Source organism: Squalius cephalus (genome assembly GCF_949319135.1).
Source record: "Squalius cephalus genome assembly, chromosome: 16".
NCBI classification, from domain to species: domain Eukaryota; kingdom Metazoa; phylum Chordata; class Actinopteri; order Cypriniformes; family Leuciscidae; genus Squalius; species Squalius cephalus.
This window is the reverse complement of record NC_137137.1, coordinates 31,153,740-31,167,145: the sequence shown is the minus strand read 5'-3', so window position 1 is coordinate 31,167,145 and position 13,406 is coordinate 31,153,740. Positions and strand designations below refer to the sequence as shown.

At 35.5% G+C, this 13,406-nt stretch overlaps 1 protein-coding gene across 1 annotated transcript in view; it reads right to left on the bottom strand.

Annotated features, from left to right (window-relative positions):
• gfpt1 (glutamine--fructose-6-phosphate transaminase 1) overlaps positions 1 to 12,719 on the bottom strand; it is a 37,463-nt gene extending 24,744 nt beyond the window's left edge. The window contains exons 1-10 of the mRNA XM_079897074.1: positions 12,640 to 12,719; positions 7,324 to 7,431; positions 7,077 to 7,184; positions 4,678 to 4,803; positions 4,517 to 4,575; positions 4,287 to 4,418; positions 4,135 to 4,196; positions 2,196 to 2,275; positions 1,625 to 1,733; positions 472 to 635 (exon numbers count right to left, since the gene is read on the bottom strand). Coding sequence (XP_079753200.1) covers positions 472 to 635; positions 1,625 to 1,733; positions 2,196 to 2,275; positions 4,135 to 4,196; positions 4,287 to 4,418; positions 4,517 to 4,575; positions 4,678 to 4,803; positions 7,077 to 7,184; positions 7,324 to 7,431; positions 12,640 to 12,646 — 955 coding nt within the window. The 5' untranslated portion in view covers positions 12,647 to 12,719. The remainder of the gene's footprint in view (positions 1 to 471; positions 636 to 1,624; positions 1,734 to 2,195; positions 2,276 to 4,134; positions 4,197 to 4,286; positions 4,419 to 4,516; positions 4,576 to 4,677; positions 4,804 to 7,076; positions 7,185 to 7,323; positions 7,432 to 12,639) is intronic.
• Between the last annotated feature and the right edge of the window lie 687 nt (positions 12,720 to 13,406).

Genomic DNA, 13,406 nt, shown 5'->3' with positions numbered 1-13,406 from the left:
CCCAAATTTGAAGAGCTCAAGCACTTAAAGCGGTCGATGGCAAAACTGTAGCATGCTTATTATAATAAACAAAGTTATCGTCCATTGATGTGAACGCTAATATAGTTATCGTTATAGTTATTGTTCTTGGTGTGAACGATGAATTGTCCTTAAGTCTGATCATATTCTTGCCTACCAATTTTTAATACATTAACGGTAATAAATTAATGACTAACTGAAAGTAACTCATATAAATAAATAAATAAATAAAATAAATATATATATAAAATAAAATAAAATAAAATAAAATAATTATACGAGACATGAGACATTTCAGTAAGTTCTACGGTGTCTTTCAACATGCCTTCTGATGCTCATTCATGTTTATTTCATTCTATAAACAGTAATGAGGAAGAGCTAGTCAATCAGGCTGGAACTGGGGATTTCGATCAGCTCTTGCCATTTTTGTGTACATCATGCATCTGTCCTTACCCTTCATGATCTGCTGCAGTTCCATCTGAAGGGTCTGGATGGCGCGGGCCGGATGGTCTCCCGCGGTGCGCTTGATCCGATGAATGGAGAGACGGCCATCACTCACTGCCGCAATATCATCGTCCTCGAGGAAGATGACCTGATTGGTGTGCTCGATGACAGCACTGCAGTGACAAAAGCACAGTCATATAAATACCAAGTTCGTCATGAAACTCTAGATGGCGCAGGCTGATGGGTCCTTAACGTGACACTACAAACTACACGGCAGAAGCTGATTGGTTCCTGTTGCATCTGTAGCTGATGAGCTTACTGCTCAACATTTAAAAAGTAGATCAATGTTGCTGTCGCAGTTTATAGCACGCTTTCAGAGTTCCTCTGAATCCCTCCACCTTCCCCAGCTCCACCTGTATATTGTTTTATTTATAAATTAATTGACCATTGACCAACTGAAACCTGGTCTAAAGTCAAATGGCGCAATATATTTTTTTTGTTATTTAATGAGCGCATTAGTAATGTGCACCTATAGACAGGGCCACAACGCGCGTACACTCTGCTTATTAAACACACAGCAACACACAAACATGCCAAATATTTTAAATAAAAGGATTACAATGTAAAAGATTATTATTGTGTACAAAGATATGGTGGAATCCGGCTTGTCCCATAGATGGTCTTTTTGCGCACGAGCAGATCCATTTCCTCTCTGGAGACGCGTTCGGTCTTTCCACTATCAAATTCCGTCATGTAAATGGCGAATCTGCCATGGCGCGAGCGCAACTGGCATTTAAAGGGAATGGGAGATGAGACTCTGATTGGTTTAACGCACGTAAATCCCAAAACACACCCATTACTCATTATGAGAATAGGGACAACCCTTTTCGACTATGCGCCAGGCACGTTAAACTAGCAAAAGTGGATTCGGACATGCCCTAAGTGAACTTGCGCAGTGCACTTTAGACCATGCGCTTAGATCGTTAAAATAGGGCCCCTATTCTAAAACCATTATTTTTCTATTTAAAACCATTCAAATCTTCTTGGGTTTTTCCCCATTGGCTTTAAAAACAGTGCAAACTAATAAATTATCTCTGAAATTGCACAATATATGGATAAAACCAATAAAGAAAGAAAATGGATGAAACAGAAAGGAATGGACCTGGCATCAGATGCGAAGTAGTATTCCACAGCTTTCTCATCCACAGGAAATAGACATGTGTCCTGGTCCAACCTGGGCAGAGTACTGCAGCTCTTTTTATCTTTACCAGCTATATAAAAGATACAAACAACATTAACATTCATTATAGAACGTAACAGGGGAATTTAACAGAAACTTGCAACATTTTTTTGTTTACACTTTATTTTTGGTAACTCTAAAGAGAATATATGCAGGAATGACATTTATGACGCAAGTAAAAGTTGCATTGAAGCAGGATAATGCATGTAAACTACATGAGTTATGCATGACAACATACTCAAAAATGCATATTGTGCATGACTTGTTTTTGCCACTATATGAATGCTTATTAATCGGCTATCAAATTTGACTTTATTTTTGGACTTCTGGACTTATTTGACAGAAATATTTGAAAGGAATTTACTTCCACTGGACAAAGATGGGCCAATGGAATCTTGCTCAATTATACACAGAATGTGTCAGTTTTTTTGCAAATGTAAATTGTGATGAACGCAGTGTGAGGTCTGTATGAAGACAGTGTGTGCAAACTCACAGGAGCGATACAGGATGGGGATGTGATCCGTGGAAAGCTTGTGGTCACTTCTAACTCCAATCAGCAATGGACCTCCTCTCCTAGATGGAAGCACAGAAACATCCGTTTGAGAAATTAAAATAAGACTTTTGTTGATTGATTTGGCTGATTTGCTTTTAGTTGTTTTATAGCCATTGATGGCTGTCAAGCGATTTTTTTTAATGCATTCAAACACATCAGTTCAAATCAGTTTCAAAATAAAAGTCTGTTTGAAAGGTGATATTTGTGTTTGAACTTGATTTGATGATGTCTTGAGTTGATTGGAACTTGATGTGAAGTTCTCCTGTGTGTATGAATACAAATATTCCACGCAATAATAAACAGATTGTATATTTCTCGAACTGCAACAAAACATGGGGAAAAAACAGAAATCAAAGCAAACCTGAAATAATTTAATAATAAAACTACTTTGCTCACACTTTTTGGACATCAGCTTACACGTGTAAAGATAATTTGCTGCTGGACTCTGCACTAGCCCTCAACAGGTGTTGACATTGCATTTCTATGAGAGGCCTTTCACTTGTGCCTTGATAATTACATTTTGGTAACACTTTACAACAGGGTCCCATTAGTTAACGCATTAACAAAAGTAACAAACAATGAGCAATTAATTTGTTACAGTATTTATTCATTTTTGTTAATAAGTGTAGTACTGTAGTTCATGTTAGCTCAAATCTATTAAATAATGTTAAAGGTACACTGTCACTTTTTTTGTTCAAAATTTCAATAACGAGGCAATACATCATCAATCCTTTTACCATTAACTATGGTAAACCTATTAAGTGTTTATATTTTAGACCTGTCTGGATGATTTTTGTGGGAAATTGCGTACATGCGTCTCAACCGTGCGCTTCTCGTCATATCTGTAAATAGAGAAAAGTTTCTCCGGCTACTTTGACGCGTATCTGGTGTGGGAGTGGCAGAGGTTAGTCGTCACAACAACGAGCGAGAAAGGCTGACATGAAGAAGCTAAATCATGAACCTACGAGGAATCACCCGTTTAAAACAAACGCAGAACAGAGGAGAGTCAACATTGCTTTGGCTTTTCAAGATTGGCAAGATGTTGTAAAAGTGACGCGGAGATGAGTGTTTTTATTACTCAACAGGTGAGTAAGGTGTTTTATTGAACAGATAAACTGCCATATGCAGCTCTCTAACAGAGTTCACTGTAAAGCATTATTGTGAAGATAATTTCTTTATGGTTGTTGTAGCGCTGTGCTGGAATTTATTTTCAAGGAAATCCAGAGTCTATTAATGGGTAAAGCTACAGTAACGTCTTCAGCTAATCAGCTTGAGATCCTTTCCATCTAAACTGGTTATATCTCTTAAGCCTAGTAGTGAATGTTTTATGAGCAGCAAAATAATCAGTAAAACCATATTCATCCGCACAGTCACGCAGAGCTGAAGCACAACCAAAAACAACGTTCTTTACACAAAATACAGAAGGGCCAAAATATACATGGTATAGGCTACCTCTGACAAATACAACTGGTTATTTTTTTTAGTAAATATTAACACACAAATAACACCAACTAAGATTAATAAATGTTTTAGATTTATTTGAGCATTTACGATGTTAGTTAATGTGAACTAATGTAATTAACTAGTGTTAACAAATGGAATATTATTGTAAAGTTTTACCTACATTTTTACCATAAAAAGACTGTAAATGAATTGTTAAACATCCCAGCTAGTTTAATTTAGAATTGCCCATAGAGAATGCATTTCACCTTCTTTTAACTGATAACAGGAGAGAGTGTGTGTGTGCACTTGTGTGTTGCTCAAAAGGTTACGATCAGGTCTTCATCCGAATAGAAAGAAACACCTGAATTGAATAAATGCACTAAACGTATTTATTTAAGCACATATGTTGACTTTAACTTTATCAGGTTTATGTTACCTGCTGCCAACTGTCTCTCCTGGATAGTGCACACTTTTGAAGACAAGGACAAAAGCTCCTTCCTAAATAGAGAAGGCATTTATTACCACATCATTCTCATTATTCATGACCTTCAGATCCTCTCTTGTCAAGGTGACAGAAAAGGTGTTTACTAGTTGCTGGGTGACTTGTTCCACAAGGGTGGCGAAGGTGATGTCGCTCTCCCGGTTGTCATACATGTACTTCAACAGCTTGGCGATGGTCTCTGTATCTGTCTCAGACTCAAACTCATAACCTTTACTCTCCTGTAAAAACACATCAAAATAGAAGTGGTCAAAATAAAGCCATATGTTGGTTGTTTGGATGAATGGATGGATAGATGATGCCAAAATGTTTTACTTGCCAGAAACTTCTTCAGGTCTTTGTAGTTGGTGATGATTCCATTATGGATGACAATAAACTCTGCAAGCAAATAAAATAAATCACAACTATGAAATTATCCATTCTTTCACAGATTTATCAAACTAAACAATTGTAATGAAAAGCAGGCTGTTGGTTACAGACCGTTGTTCTTGTCTGATCTTTGCGGGTGGCTGTTGACGGGACTGGGGGCTCCATGAGTGGCCCATCGAGTGTGAGCGATTCCCAGGTGCACATCGAACTCCACATCAAGATCAACATCCTGCTGCCCTGTGGAACAGATGTTCAATACAAACTGCTAATCTCATATCAAACAAATAGTGACATGATCACACTTAGACTACAAAATAGAAACATTCTTTACACAAGTATGCATGCACTTGGCCAAGGCACTTCAAGTGTGCAACCCATTGTACATGTTAAAGAAAAGGAGAAATCTAGTTTAAAACATGTTCTTCGAAATGTACTCTTTTTATTTTCAAGTTGGTTTCACAAAACTCTTATATCATTACCATAATTATCTCAACTCAATATAATTTTCCTCGGTAAAACGATAACAAGAGTTTGATAAATGTTCAATATAATGTTGTTTATGCGCCAAAAGCGGAACGAAACAGCGCTGCGAATTTGAACCGCGCCACACAAACCATTCATCTGCTTCAACTTTAATGAAAAGTTTTATTAGAGCTAAAAAGCTTATTAGAGCAGATGCGTTTACTCGCTGATCGGTCTCGGTGATTTAAACTAGTTTCAATCTAGGTTGAAACAGTGCTGACAAACAGGAGAGACACTGTGCCATTCCACAAATCACAATCATTTACCATGGATTTACTGCAGGAACACTAACTACACCGTGGTATTGTGGCAGAAATGTGGGATATTCATATCGAATTTTATAACATTATTAAATGTAGACAAGTATTAAAGTAGTAATGGAATATAAATGCAGTATTTTTTGTGTGATTGAGCAATAGCATTTGTGCAGAAAAAATGAGGTTGTTACAATTTTTACAGATGTTACCGTTTTGGTTAATGAACATAAATTTACATCTGCATCCTAACTCAAGCACCTACTGTCAACTCAAGCTACTGTCAAATGTGCAATTCTAAGAGACAAAACATGTAATATTATTAATATTGCTCGCTGCACTGCAAACTGTAATGGAAAAATTTGATTTCCATTGATCTTTAACATATATTGCAACATAATGTGTCACATGTCTATATTGTGGAATGTGAACAGGATATATGTATGTTTGTACACCTGACGTAAGCAAGACACACACAGTAAGACAAATGGTTGAGAACCTTTAACTCTTTAGGTATGGAAGATAATTTACATGCAGAATAAATAAGATACATTTTTGAATTAAGATATTTATTTTGTTAAGGAAAAATGATTGGAAAAGCGTAAAGAATAAAAAAATGTGAAGTGTTTGTCATGTTCTGAAAATAAAGAGGTTCCTACAGACTTTCACTTAGCAGCAAAAGTCTGCCTTTAAACTTGAAAGAAATAGAGATTTAACATTTAACGTGGTAATTATCATTCTTTGGCCATATTGCCCAGCCCTAGTTGTAATTCGGAATACAAACCTAAGGTCTCTTTTTAAAGACCCTCAGCAGATTATTGCCGGAGTGAAAGCTGTACTGAACAATTTTATTTCTTGCATACATACATACAAAATTTGGACTTTTTAACGGCTCTTTAATATGCTAGAAACTCAAAAGCCATAAGTCTAACCAAATTTGTTGTGTTCCAAATTTGAAGTTTATTTAACAAACATTCAGCCCGCTAAAAGGTTTTAAACTACCATTTCCATGATAACGCAATGACCAACTGCAAAACTTTTTTTTCAAACTTTACATTTAGAGTGTTGAGTGGGGGAAAAAAGCAGTAAAAAAAAGTATGCCAAGTGCTTGAGTTTAATGACTCATGTGATGTAACCAAGTAAAAAGTAACACAAATAAATTTACCACACCTTAAATACACGTGAATGTGCACTTCTTAATATATTTTCCACAGTAAAAAGTATTTTTACAATATAATGAATCAATAAATGTATAAATTACCACTGTTTTTGTGGGCCACACAGCACATGACTTTGATTTTAAGGACAAATGTTTTTGATATATTAATAAACAGGGAAGCAGATTTGTTAAAGTTTTTTTTTTTTTTGCAAGAATTGGATAGGTGTGTCATCTTGACATTTTTACTTGTCATTGTCACACTGTTTACAATTTACAGCTAAATCAACTGTAACTTGCTCATCAAGATTATTAACTGTTAATTTGTATGAGAAAACAGAAACTAGAAGACACGCTCTGCAATGCAGCAATGTTGAGAATGAGAATGAGATAGGCCTACATGCTGTTGAGAATGAGATAGGCCTACATGCTTGAATTTGTGTTGTGGTTCACGCTGAGACATTTCGAAGCACATTAACTTGTGAAGCTGTGAAGAGCTTTTAGAAGCGTTCTCATATTGGCATGGGGTGTGTTTTCGGGCCTTAACCTGAACCTGCAAAATGAGGACAATTACTTACTGTGGATTTCATCATCCAAGGCTTTCACTTTTCCTGATTGTTTGATCAGGTGGATGCTCTTGGAGTTGGTTTCCCATTCCTTATTGTTTCCCCCATCAATGCCCACACCTGCAAGACAGAAAGAAGATGCTAGTTTCAAAATCAGTGGGTCCTATTCCAGAAGAGCTAATTGTAATTGTAATTGTAAGTGTGTGTGTGTGTGTGTGTGTGTGTGTGTAATCAGTTTTATGAGCCGTTTGTTCCTGACCTGCGGAGTCATAGCCACGGTACTCCAGGCGATGCAGACCTTTGATAAGGACCTCAAGGATCTCACGGCGAGTGCGAGGCACGTGATAATTCAGATACGCAAAGATTCCTTCAGAGAGAAAAAGAAAGTGTGTTTTTCAGGATGGACAGTGCAGTCAAACTCTTCTGTTTATTTGTAAATTCAGTAATCAAATCAAAAATAGAAATACGATGCATAATGTGATATCAGATGTAAATGCCATTTCATCAATTTTTAAATAGTCCTAAGGACCTTAAAAGTGATTAGTTTATCTAGATATGTGAAAATGCAACAAAACTGGTTTGTGTAGCTATGCTATGCAAAACAGGTTGAGTGTTTTTAATTGGGTCAAGTTTTTAATTTCCGATACAAATTATAAGAAAAGATGGGTGATGTAATACTAGTGGTAATACTAGTACACATAAAGTAATGTCTAACAGTAGTATTCAGGTACAGAAATATAATCATTAAATGTAAAATTCACTGTAAGAGTTCACTGTAATTAAATGGGTCAATGACATGAAGTGCATATTTTTGTGTCCAACTGCAATATTTCCTTTTAAAATAATTTGATAAAATGCATATCACTTTAATCTATAAAACCTTTTTTTAGCTTTAATTCATTTTTAGTAGCCTACATTTAAATAGCCTACATTTTATTTTATGTTTTGTTATCTTAAACCCCCAAAATGTCAGGTGAAGCAACTGTCCGAACAAAAGAACAGACTAAGAATCTATTTAAAATGGCGTCTTAAAAAAAAAATTAAAAACTAAATATGGAATCATTTTAGGTTTGAAACCTTTCATATAAACAAATTTGACAAATATTAGTAGTTTTTAAAGCAGTTGGGATAACTGAAAAACTTTTGTCCAGCGATTTGTATGTCAGGGTGGCACAACTGCACACATCATGGCTCTTTTATTATGAATTGACAAGGTAATAACAGTAGACATGATAATACATCATCCAGAGGAGCCCGACTGATCCTTGTGGCGGAGTGAAAAGGTTTGTTGATCTCTCTCAAACACTGGTAAAAACTAATTTCAAATTGCTAATTTCAAGTTGGTACACTTTCAATGGCAGGTGGTACAACTACAGTATGCATACAACTATTTAGTTGTGCCGCCTGACATAAAAACAGTAAAAAAAAAAAAGAAAAGAAAAGAAAGTTATATAACAACTGAAACTTGTTTAAACATTGTTTATGACTCAAAAATATGCATTAATTTACATCAGTTTTGAAAAGATTTTTAAAAACACCTTTTTTGAAGCTTTATTTGTCAGTGACCCAAATATAGATTAATCTGTGTTAAAGTGGTGTTTTGTTGTTTGATTAACATTAATTAACAGACAGCAGCAGGTATGTATAGGCTGCTGTCACTTTAAGACCTAATGCACAGATCTAATATAATGATACACATCAGATTTTTTTCTCAACTGTTAATCATAACCGACTGCGTTTACGAGAATACTTGCCAAGACGGGTATTTTAAAGGGGTCCTATTATGCCCTTTTACGAAGTCTTGATTTAGCTTTTGGGGTGTACTAGAATAGGTTTTCATGCTTGATTTTTTAAATATATTACATCATCCCAGCACCTCTCTCCCCAGTCTGTCTCGAACGTGCTGGTCCTGTTTCGATGAAACCTCTCCTTCCGAAATATGAAATGTGTTGTGATTGGTTAGCTGGCCTACACTGAAAAAAATGATTCGTTGAATTTACTAAATTTTTTATGGTAAGTGGTTCCACACAATTGATTTAAGCTACATTTAAACAAATGCATTAAGTTGAACTAAAATGTAATAAATTCAACTTAATGCATTTGTTTAAATGTAGCTAAAATCAATTGTGTGGAACCACTTACCATAAAAAAATGTAGTAAATTCAACTATCATTTTTTTCAGTGTGTTGTGATTGGCACCGCATAGCGCATGTTTAGGAAATGTCCCGCCCCTTCGTAACTGTGAGTTCTGCTGTAGTATAAATATTAAGGGTGGTGTCAATTTCAAACCAATTTGAGTTCGATTCAGACCCTGACAATGTTAACGAACAAGAGGATCGTGCAGAACGGATTTCATGCATGGACTTTGCAAGCATGGATTTCACAGGACGTTTCAGAGTGATATGTTTTTAGTCATTTTTTACACACCATTTAATTGTGATGTTTGTCAGAAAACTAAGGTAATACAAACAGTAATCTGTAACAAAAACCTGGTTAATTTTCCTAAGGAGTGGTGAACGGCCTTACAAAAAGCAACAGAAAACAATCTGTTTGCACAGATAAATGTTGGGGTTACAATGTTCAGGAACAGTGTTAAGAATAAGTTTAACCACTCTAAGTTTGTCCGCCTTAAGAAGGCCAAACAAAGGGGTTTTGGAACCGGGGTGGGGGGAAAAAGCAACATTCTTCATCTTATCTAGTGCAGCTCAACCAGCAGCTCATGCTACTTCTGATTACTTGCAAATTTAAAGGACAAAGAAAAAAATGACATGTAAGAAAAGCTAGAGCTTTCATTGATTTTCCATAAAACTTTTATCAAAATTAAAAAATTATTTCTGTGTTTAAGTCTTCGTCATAGTTAGAACATATAAAATACCAACTGCTTTTGCTATTCTTTGGAAAACTTCAGTGTCTCTAAAAACAGCACAGCAAATAATCAGTAAAGAAAGCGCAAGACTCTCCCCCGGAAAATGTGACGGCCCAGGCAAAATAAAACAAGAAAAGCAAAGAGTGATGTCAATACTGATAAGACAGTGTTAAAGAAGACAACCGGTTTGACTCCTTTTAAATAACACTGAGGACAGGCACTAGAAAAAGGCAAATCAACAAATACATTGCCACAAACAAAGAAGTGATACTATGAGTATGCAATTAAGAAAATGAAGAAGCCTAATGGAAAGAAACATCCATCTGTGAGGATACACACAGTCAGAAAAAAAAAATGTTCAGCTCAGCAAAATCTGGTGTAAACAGTGAGATGAGGAAAGTAAAAATAAAGAAAATGACTGGTATAAATGTTCCTATCTTCATAGGGGATAAATATACTCCAAGTACAGCACTATGAAAGGACAAAAACACCATTCAGTGCTCTGCACTTGTGCAGTGTGTGTGTGTGTGTGTGTGTGTGTGTGTGTGTGTGTGTGTGTGTGTGTGTGTGTGTGTGTGTGTGTGTGTGTGTGTGTGTGTGTGGTAGTCAAACAAGGCTCTGCTTTATTAAGACAGATGACTTGCTAAAATGAATGAAGGATGGATTGTTAATAGTTTCATCCCCCTACCTTTAAAAAAATAAATAAACCTGAGGCTAAATCGATCAAAAAGATGATGTAGCCTACTCTAAAGTTTAAACATACTGTATAGCCTATTACTGTTGAAAAGTTTGAAGTCTGTGAGATTTTTATTTGTTTTTTAATGTCTTTTATGCTCACCAAGACTGTGATATTGTGAAATATTATTACAATTTAAAATAACTGTTCCCTATTAATTTCCATACTCCAGTCTTCAGTGTCACATCCTTCAGAAATCATTATAATGATGATTTGCTGCTCAAGAAACATTTCTGATTATCAATGTTGAAAATAGTTGTGCTGCTTTTTTTTTTTTTGTAGAAACTGTGATATATTTTCTTCAGGATTCTCTGATAAACCCAGCATTTTTACTTGAAACAGAAATCATTATAAATGTCTTTACAGTCCCTTTTGATCAATTTAATGTGTCCTTGCAAGACAGTATTAATTTCCTCTTCAAAATGTTTTACTCATCCTAAACTATTGAATAGTGTTGCTAACTTCAGGGGAAAATTCTTATAAAACAGTATGAAGAGTAGCCTAGTACTTCATGTTTTAAAAAGAACATACATTAAAAGGGACATAATCTAAACATTTAGCATTACATTTTCACTTTAGTTACTAACAAGTTAATGTTTCTTGTAGAAAAAAAAAAAAAATTAGATTTTCACAACTCTCTGTTTAAAGACTCTGTTTCACAACTCTCAATTTCTCTCTTTGCCCCATATAATTTAACAGTATTTTGTATCTGTACCTGTGTGTGTGTGTGTGTGTGTGTGTGTGTGTTAACCATCTATACATTGTGTAAACAATATGTGCATGACCTTTAAAGTAGGCTATGTCTACGTAATATATTGAACTCTTCCCCAAAAAAGCAAGGAAATGCTGTTCACTATTTCAGAGTTCAGACTCTGTTAGAACACATCTGATCCAAAACTAGTCTATTAATCACTTTGTGAGTTTGTGACGGCCAAAAATCCCTGCCGTTCGTCAAGGTTGTGTCTGCAAACCCCTGAATGTCTTGTCTATCTTAAGGAGAGGTCATACAGATTTAGCTTATCAGAAAAAACCTCTGGGAAAAGAACTTCCAGCTGGTCGTTCTATCTCTCTTTATCACTTCCTTACCTCTAGCAAAGACAAGAGATATTCAAGCCCTTCTCCTAAGAGGTTTTAAAAGCACAGACTAAGTTAAAGGGATAGTTGACCCAAAAATGAAAATACTGTCATCATTTACTCATGCTCTAGTTGTTCCAAATCTGAATAAATTGATTTCTTCTGTTGAACACAAAATAAGATATTTTGAAGAATGTTGGCAACCAGACAGTTGATAGTAGCCTATTTTTTATTTTTATTTATTTTTTAACTGGAAGTTAGTGGCTACCATCAACTGTCTGGTAACCATCATTCTTCAAAATATCTTCTTTTGGACTAAAACAGCCTGTCTGTGACTGCCACCAAAACAAACCTGAATTAGAGGTGTGGTCCTTTAAATGACGTTTTGTGACCTGTTCCACTGGAAAGAGTGGTCTGATCATCTTTAATTAATGGGATGTTTCATGCTGAATGAATAAACACTCACCATAGCAATATTTATCTTATCAAACAAGATTTCAAAGTGTGCTTCGCGATAATATAATTATAATCTAGATGGTTTATACACAGAGTAAAAAGAAACAAGAAATGTACAACAAACTCATAGATTCAAAGCACTTTAAATATTAATACATTAAGGACTATTCTATCTAGAAAACGTTTTAGTATCATAACCGCGTTCGTAATGCCCAAAAATGCTGTCTATGTAGTATGTAGGCGGCTCACTATTGTACGTTAGATTTTCAGACACAGCCTCTGTCAGATGCTAAATGCTAGTAGATTTTCCCTCCAACGGCATTTCTATCTGACTATTGTAGCCCAAACGTATTTAATTTATGACGCGTGTAACTTAAATAAATGTCACGTATATTATCAGTGTAAATATAACATACAAATGTAGCTTTCATTGCTGTACTCACCACACATGTCTCCGTTTCTGCTGCCAAAAGCTGTTTAGTTCCTCGTTCTGAATCGCTGTCAGTGAAAACCCGCCCACAACGATTGTTATTGGTTGAGAAAGAAGGCTGCGCCTTGATCTTGGGCCTGGTGATTGGCTGATTCGGCTGTCTGTCCTTCAGTTACCTGCCAACAGAGTGAGTTTAGACGTGGCAGCAGGATGCGAGTCCGCCGTGTCGCGGCCAGTGATGTCAATGGCATCATCTTTAGTTAAATATTTTCTTATCTGGCAAATATGTTAAAGTTGTGTATTTCAACGGGAAATATATATATATATATAATTTATTATTTACTTATTTATTTATTTTATTTTCTGTGTTAAATTCTGCTCTAAATCCTCCTGTAAATGTGATTTCAACACTGATCTATAATGACATTGACCAAATCAGTGGATTTCAAATCCCTCAGAGTATCATTATGTGAAGGTTTCTCAAGGTTTTTCTATGATAAGATGTATACATTTATTTATATGTATATATTTACAGGAGGATTTAGAGCAGAATTTAACACAGAAAATAAAGCTTTAGAACTATTCTATGATTTTGTGCAATTAATTTAGAAAAATACTTAGACTTTTCCAGCTTTCTGAAAAGCACTAAGGATCCAGGATTCAGCATCCAAGTCAGGTAAATATGACTCCAGGGACAGAGACAGATACACCTCGTTAAAGGTGTTAGTGAAGTCATCACGGAAACAGGGAGAAAAGGAACGAGTCCATTGTGCAGTAGGA